The 8,051-nt window shown below is 45.6% G+C and overlaps 1 protein-coding gene across 1 annotated transcript in view; it reads left to right on the forward strand.

The window, feature by feature from the left end:
• LOC141087577 (uncharacterized) overlaps window positions 1-7,623 on the forward strand; it is an 88,251-nt gene extending 80,628 nt beyond the window's left edge. The window contains exon 5 of the mRNA XM_073573175.1: window positions 7,551-7,623. Within this exon, the coding sequence (XP_073429276.1) occupies window positions 7,551-7,623 (73 nt within the window). The remainder of the gene's footprint in view (window positions 1-7,550) is intronic.
• Window positions 7,624-8,051: the final 428 nt, after the last annotated feature.

Below are 8,051 nucleotides of genomic sequence, written 5' to 3' on the forward strand. Positions count from 1 at the left end.
ATTTTTAAGACAAGTTTCAACAGTTTGTTTTTCATGAAACCAGATCCAAGTTGGTAAAACTCGAGTTATTACACTAGGCCTTGGTATGACTATACTAGTCCATGTTATTTCAAATATGACTATACTAGGCCTTGGGTTGGTTTTTAACATGTATTTACCCATCAGTGTGTGTGAGCGGCGCAAACAACATTAATGAAACTTAGTAATGGTGAACCACAAATTTATTTTTTATCACAAAAATAAACCTAAAAATTATTTTTTACGGCGTTTGGGGGCAGATGGTTTCAATTTGGGGGTGTGCAGGGAATATGCAACACTTGCAGTTGAGGACGGTGTTTGAGGGGAAGGGGCAACAAAACTTGTGGGGGAAGGTAGTCCAGTTAAGGGAATTAAACTAGGAACACTTGGAGGAGAGGAAATCTGTTCAGGTACATTAGTTGTAATGGCATGTCGCCGTAGGCTTGTGTGCCTGGACCGACTTTGGCCCAATGCCCGCCTTGATTGATTTCGCCTTGAACTAGGGGCAAATATGGAATGTAGGTCCCCCGTCTGCTGGTATGGCTGCTGCTGCTGAGGTGGCGGCTGCTGCTGCAGAGGTGGCGGCTGCTGCTGAGGTGGCGGCTGCTGCTGAGGTGGCTGCTGCTGCTGAGGTGGCGGCTGCTGCTGAGGTGGCTGCTGCTGCTGAGGTGGTTGCTGCTGCTGCTGAGGTGGCTGCTGCTGCTGCTGAGGTGGCTGCTGCTGAGGTGGCTGCTGCTGCTGAGGTGGCTGCTGCTGCTCTTCGTTGTCAGTGCTCGTCCTTGCAGGAGGACTGGTGGCGGCAGTGATGGTCCAGGTTTGCAGAGTGGTGGTGGCAGGGCTACTACATGTTGTTGTAGCGGCAGGGCTGTTCCATGTTTGCCTAGTGGTGGCTGAGCTCCACGCATGCATGGGATTGGCGGTGGTGCTCCAGACAGGAGCAGCGCTTGCCATGGTGGTGTCGGTGAAGTGACCAGCTGCACTCAGACTTGTGGTGGTGTAACGGTGGGTGTCCTGGCTTTGAATAGAGGTGTCCGTGCAGTGGTATGCAGCACAAGTCGGTAGTGAGGTGAAGCGAGTCAATGGTGGCACAGGTGGAAAGGACACCACTGACTGCTGACCGTACCGATTATGCTGCATAGCCTGCAAGAAAGCATTGTTGCAGGCCTGCAGCACATTCAGCTGTTGATCAGGACTAAGGTGTTCCGCCATGCCCTTTTCAATCTTACTAAAAAAATGGTGTGCTGGTCTGTTGAGGTCGGCCTCCAGACGGTCAAGGCGCTGTTCTACAGAATTGAAGCGGTGTTCAAAGTGGTTAAAACCACGTTCCATGAGTGCAAAACCGCTTTCAACTCTGTCGGACAGTGACTTGAGGCTGGAATTAAATGTCTCGCTCAAATGCATAAACTCGGGCAAGACATTCCTGTCCAAGGCCCTCTGCCGCTGGCGGGTAGTGCCCGCATAACCAGTGGCAGAGACCTGGGACAGGGGAACACCTGATGGCCCAGCTTCCTGGTCACCAGCTGTGTGTGTGGTTGACCTGCAAGGTGCTTCCTGGCTGTCGGATGGCTGGGACGGGTCAGAGGACGTCCGAGGAAGGACCGCTCCAGGGCCAGGTTGCAGGGTGCTGCTCCAGGTGCTGTGGAAGAAAGGAAAATCATTACTACCATGCCTTTACAAGAAGCATCAGCTGTGGATTAGAAAAACACAGATTAATAAAAATAAAAACCCAAAATGTATAATACTTACGATCTCGTGGCAAGGACCGGTCTTAGGAACTGCAACGCGTGATAGTGACGGTATCTAGTTCTGGTCCTTGACGCAGATCCACTGCGAACCTGGCCCTCAGCACGAACATCACTGTTGAAGCGGTCCTTGATCGAACGCCAACGTGTTCGGACTTTGTCCACTGTTGATAAAAAAAAAACAGTGCCGTCAAGGACAACAGTCACTGCGGCACAATGTAGCAATACAATACTCAAAGCAGTCACTGTAGACCCCGATGACACTGTTGGGTTTCCTGCTAGAATACACCTAGCACGAAACCCAACAGTGCCGTCAAGGACAACAGTCACTGCGGCACAATGTAGCAATACAATACTCAAAGCAGTCACTGTAGACCCCGATGACACTGTTGGGTTTCCTGCTAGAATACACCTAGCACGAAACCCAACAGTGCCGTCAAGGACAACAGTCACTGCGGCACAATGTAGCAATACAATACTCAAAGCAGTCACTGTAGACCCCGATGACACTGTTGGGTTTCCTGCTAGAATACACCTAGCACGAAACCCAACAGTGCCGTCAAGGACAACAGTCACTGCGGCACAATGTAGCAATACAATACTCAAAGCAGGCACTGTAGACCCCGATGACACTGTTGGGTTTCCTGCTAGAATACACCTAGCACGAAACCCAACAGTGCCGTCAAGGACAACAGTCACTGCGGCACAATGTAGCAATACAATACTCAAAGCAGGCACTGTAGACCCCGATGACACTGTTGGGTTTCCTGCTAGAATACACCTAGCACGAAACCCAACAGTGCCGTCAAGGACAACAGTCACTGAGGCACAATGTAGCAATACAATACTCAAAGCAGTCACTGTAGACCCCGATGACACTGTTGGGTTTCCTGCTAGAATACGCCTAGCACGAAACCCAACAGTGCCGTCAAGGACAACAGTCACTGCGGCACAATGTAGCAATACAATACTCAAAGCAGTCACTGTAGACCCCGATGACACTGTTGGGTTTCCTGCTAGAATACACCTAGCACGAAACCCAACAGTGCCGTCAAGGACAACAGTCACTGCGGCACAATGTAGCAATACAATACTCAAAGCAGTCACTGTAGACCCCGATGACACTGTTGGGTTTCCTGCTAGAATACACCTAGCACGAAACCCAACAGTGCCGTCAAGGACAACAGTCACTGAGGCACAATGTAGCAATACAATACTCAAAGCAGTCACTGTAGACCCCGATGACACTGTTGGGTTTCCTGCTAGAATATGCCTAGCACGAAACCCAACAGTGCCGTCAAGGACAACAGTCACTGCGGCACAATACAGAGCAGGGAAATACTCACTAAACGCCTTTTTGGAGGATGCTGTGGCGCTGTCCCAGCCATCCATCAACGCTGCGGCCACCTCATTCCATAGCCGCCGGGTCACCACATTGTCCTTGTACAGCCGGTCACGGCTGTCCCACAACGGCGAACGCTCCTGGACCAGGCTGATGAGCTGCTCATTATCCAGGTAGACGTCTTCATCCCGTTGTGGAACCTAGACAAAACACATTCATTAGAATAATCAAATTTAAATTGAATAAAAAGTTACAAAAAAAAGAGTAAAAATAGAAGATAAAAAATAAAGAACATTACAAATCATTTGATACTTACATTCCGTATCACCACCGGGACTTGGCTTCGCTGCTCCTGCTCTTCGCCCTCACTAGTCCCGTCCGCAGATGATGATGACGATGTCTTAAAAAAGTTGAAAAAAACGTAAGAGATTTGGAGAAGCAGCAGATATACTTACCAGATGCACGAAAATAATCACCTCACGGTCTGCTTGCGCCAATTCCTGCCGCGATGGGGAATACTCTAATTCTGAAGACATACTGCATGTAAAAATAATAAAAATCATTAGTACATACATAATTTAAAAGGACAGGCATATAATGTAATATACTCACATTCTTCGCTGATATAATGGGTTCTTGGTTGACTGTCTGCTCTTCAATCTGTCAGTGTAGTAGTGGCAGAGTTTTGGCAGGCACCTCCTTTATATAGACTTTTTTTTTTTGACTTTAGAAGATTATAACTAGGATAAAAAGTGGACACCACCCAAAAAACGCAGCGCTAAAAAAACGCATACCTGCGCATGCCAGTGCGCACGTATGCGCATCCATAGGCTATAATGGCCATTTTTAGCGCAAAACGTGCGCATACGTGCGCATGCGCTTTTTTCCAGGGCCAAAAAATGCAACATGCTGCGTCTGGAAAATACCAACGCACACCCCAAAAAAACGCAGCGCATGAAAATCGCATACGTGCGCATGCCAGCGCGCAGGTATGCGCACCCATGTTAAATATAGGGGAAAAATCGCATGCGCACGTATGCGTTTTTTTCCAGCGCTAAAAAACGCAAATGTGAAACCAGCCTAAGCGCACAGCGCAGAGCACAGGATAAATGTGCGCAGAGCCTTACTGCGATCTTTGGGAGGCAGAATGAAAAAAGTCAACCATGTGAAGAATTGGTTTTATTTATTTTTTATGCCATTCCTCGCACGGTATAAGTGATTAGGCGACTTTATTCTTCTGGTCAGTGCGATTAGAGCAATACCAGATTAATTTCAGATTTTCTGTTTGGCTGCTGCCACACACTAATAAACATTTTTTTTTTCTCAAAAACTAATTTTTGCAAGAATATATTTTGAGAGCTATAATTTTTTCCATATTTCTTCTGACAGAGACATGTGAGGGCTTGTTATTTGCTGGACAATTTGATATTTTTATTGGTACCATTTTCAGGCACATGACATTTTTGATTGTTTTTTATTCTGATTTTTGGGAGGCAGAATGAACAAAAACCAGCAATACAGTAATTTTTTGGGGGTGGGGGTTTTATGCCATTTTGCATGTAGTAAACTTGATAATGCAGCTTTGCTCATTGGGTCAGTACGATTACAGCGATACTACATTGATGCTATCATTTTATGTTTTGCCGCTTTTACACAAAAACCGTTATTGAAAAATAAATATTTTTGCAACCCTCTTTTCTGAGAGCTATAACTTTTAGGCTACTTTCACACATCAGTTTTTTGCTGTCAGGCAGGATCCGGCTATTTTTAGAAAAAACGGATCCGGCATAAATTTTGGAGAACTGTAGAAACGGATCCGTTTTTTTGCTGGATCCATCTCTGTTCCTGGGGGCTGGCCAATTGGATCTGAGCATGCGCAGACTTAAAAAAACGGATCCGGTGGCTGGATCCGTCTTTTTCTGGATCCGGCGCATTCCGGCGCCCGTAGACTTTCATTGTAGCAAAAAGCTGGAAGCGCCGGATCCGGCGCTTCCGGCTTTTTCGCCGGAGACAAAAAACGTTACAGTAGCCGTTTTTTCCAGACGCCGGAATGAGACAAGTTGCCGGATCCGGCAAAAAACGGATGAAACGCAATGCCATCCGGCACGATCCGGCGCTAATGCAAGTCAATGGGGAAAAACTGGATCCGGCATTGCATTTTGCCGGATCCGGTTTTACAAAAAAAAGCCGGATTGCGCCTGAAGGCAAAAAACTGATGTGTGAAAGAGGCCTTAATCTTTTCAATTGATGGCAGCTTGTTTTTTGGGGGACAAGATGACAATTCCAGTGATACCATTTTTATTTACATCCCTCTTTTTGATAGTGTTTTACTCCACTTTTTTCCAGCGGTATGACGAAAAAGTTTTTTTTTATTGCGTTCGCTGAAGTTTGTTCCCATTGATGAGATAACTTCTTATTACACCTATATAGGTCCTGATGACCTTGCATTAGGCTATAACACCTGTCCTGTTTTATGGTTCATTATATACTACAGGCCTTTTTAATACACAGCATCATCCTTGTACTTTACCCCCTTCTTAAGCAGTCGGCAGACTGACGAAGGTCTATGTGTGACCGAAACGTCTTTGCATGTTTTACAGACTGAATTAAAAATTCCATAGGAATTTCTCTTGAGTTGAGTGCCAAGTTTTATTTTAATACTTTTAAAGATCAGGTCGTTCTGGACACAGCTACAGTGGGGAAAAAAAGTATTTAGTCAGTCAGCAATAGTGCAAGTTCCACCACTTAAAAAGATGAGAGGCGTCTGTAATTTACATCATAGGTAGACCTCAACTATGGGAGACAAACTGAGAAAAAAAAATCCAGAAAATCACATTGTCTGTTTTTTTTCATTTTATTTGCATATTATGGTGGAAAATAAGTATTTGGTCAGAAACAAGCAATCAAGATTTCTGGCTCTCACAGACCTGTAACTTCTTCTTTAAGAGTCTCCTCTTTCCTCCACTCATTACCTGTAGTAATGGCACCTGTTTAAACTTGTTATCAGTATAAAAAGACACCTGTGCACACCCTCAAACAGTCTGACTCCAAACTCCACTATGGTGAAGACCAAAGAGCTGTCAAAGGACACCAGAAACAAAATTGTAGCCCTGCACCAGGCTGGGAAGACTGAATCTGCAATAGCCAACCAGCTTGGAGTGAAGAAATCAACTGTGGGAGCAATAATTAGAAAATGGAAGACATACAAGACCACTGATAATCTCCCTCGATCTGGAGATCCACGCAAAATCCCACCCCGTGGGGTCAGAATGATCACAAGAACGGTGAGCAAAAATCCCAGAACCACGCGGGGGGACCTAGTGAATGAACTGCAGAGAGCTGGGACCAATGTAACAAGGCCTACCATAAGTAACACACTACGCCACCATGGACTCAGATCCTGCAGTGCCAGACGTGTCCCACTGCTTAAGCCTGTACATGTCCGGGCCCGTCTGAAGTTTGCTAGAGAGCATTTGGATGATCCAGAGGAGTTTTGGGAGAATGTCCTATGGTCTGATGAAACCAAACTGGAACTGTTTGGTAGAAACACAACTTGTCGTGTTTGGAGGAAAAAGAATACTGAGTTGCATCCATCAAACACCATACCTACTGTAAAGCATGGTGGTGGAAACATCATGCTTTGGGGCTGTTTCTCTGCAAAGGGGCCAGGACGACTGATCCGGGTACATGAAAGAATGAATGGGGCCATGTATCGTGAGATTTTGAGTGCAAACCTCCTTCCATCAGCAAGGGCATTGAAGATGAAACGTGGCTGGGTCTTTCAACATGACAATGATCCAAAGCACACCGCCAGGGCAACGAAGGAGTGGCTTCGTAAGAAGCATTTCAAGGTCCTGGAGTGGCCTAGCCAGTCTCCAGATCTCAACCCTATAGAAAACCTTTGGAGGGAGTTGAAAGTCCGTGTTGCCAAGCGAAAAGCCAAAAACATCACTGCTCTAGAGGAGATCTGCATGGAGGAATGGGCCAACATACCAACAACAGTGTGTGGCAACCTTGTGAAGACTTACAGAAAACGTTTGACCTCTGTCATTGCCAACAAAGGATATATCACAAAGTATTGAGATGAAATTTTGTTTCTGACCAAATACTTATTTTCCACCATAATATGCAAATAAAATGAAAAAAAAAAAACAGACAATGTGATTTTCTGGATTTTTTTTTCTCAGTTTGTCTCCCATAGTTGAGGTCTACCTATGATGTAAATTACAGACGCCTCTCATCTTTTTAAGTGGTGGAACTTGCACTATTGCTGACTGACTAAATACTTTTTTTCCCCACTGTATACCAAGTATGCGTACTTTTTTTTTTTTCACATAAAAATGTGTGTTTATTAGTGTAATATTTTTCTTTATTACTATTATTATTTTGTATTTACTTAGTTTCTCTTTGGGATTTTAACTTTTTTCACTTTTTTTTTTACTTTGCAGGTATAATGCATTGCTATTCACCGGTATTGCAGTGCATTATGCTTACACAGAAGCATCCGAGACCATGCTTTAAGCATGTTCTAAGAATTTTTCTGTAGCTTGGTGACCCGGGAGTAATCTTGATGACCCTGGGTCACCATGGCAACAACGCCTGGGGTACCGATCTGAAGGCAGCGCTTACTCCCTGTGTCTGCCTCCTAAATGTCGCAATCACACTCAATTGCAGCATTTAGGGGTTAAACAGCTGGGGGCAGTGCTGGCACTGTCCCTGTCTGTTAGTGCAGGAACTCGACCACTGGCAGCACCAAGCTCCTGCTGTGATCGGGCACAAGGTGCTGATATTTCATTGAACAGCCAGATTGACTTACCTGTTACAGCGCCCTGAGTGTGCAGACGGAGGACCTGGGTCCCGCACCTTTTCCCATGCCGCTCAGCTGTTACGGACAGCTGTCAGCATGGCAATGTCACTGCGTGTTTACTCTCAGTGACAGCTCATAGTCA

This window comes from Dendrobates tinctorius, unplaced genomic scaffold, assembly GCF_039654945.1.
Source record: "Dendrobates tinctorius isolate UK_male_01 unplaced genomic scaffold, ASM3965494v1 ptg000034l, whole genome shotgun sequence".
Taxonomy (NCBI): Eukaryota; Metazoa; Chordata; class Amphibia; order Anura; family Dendrobatidae; genus Dendrobates; species Dendrobates tinctorius.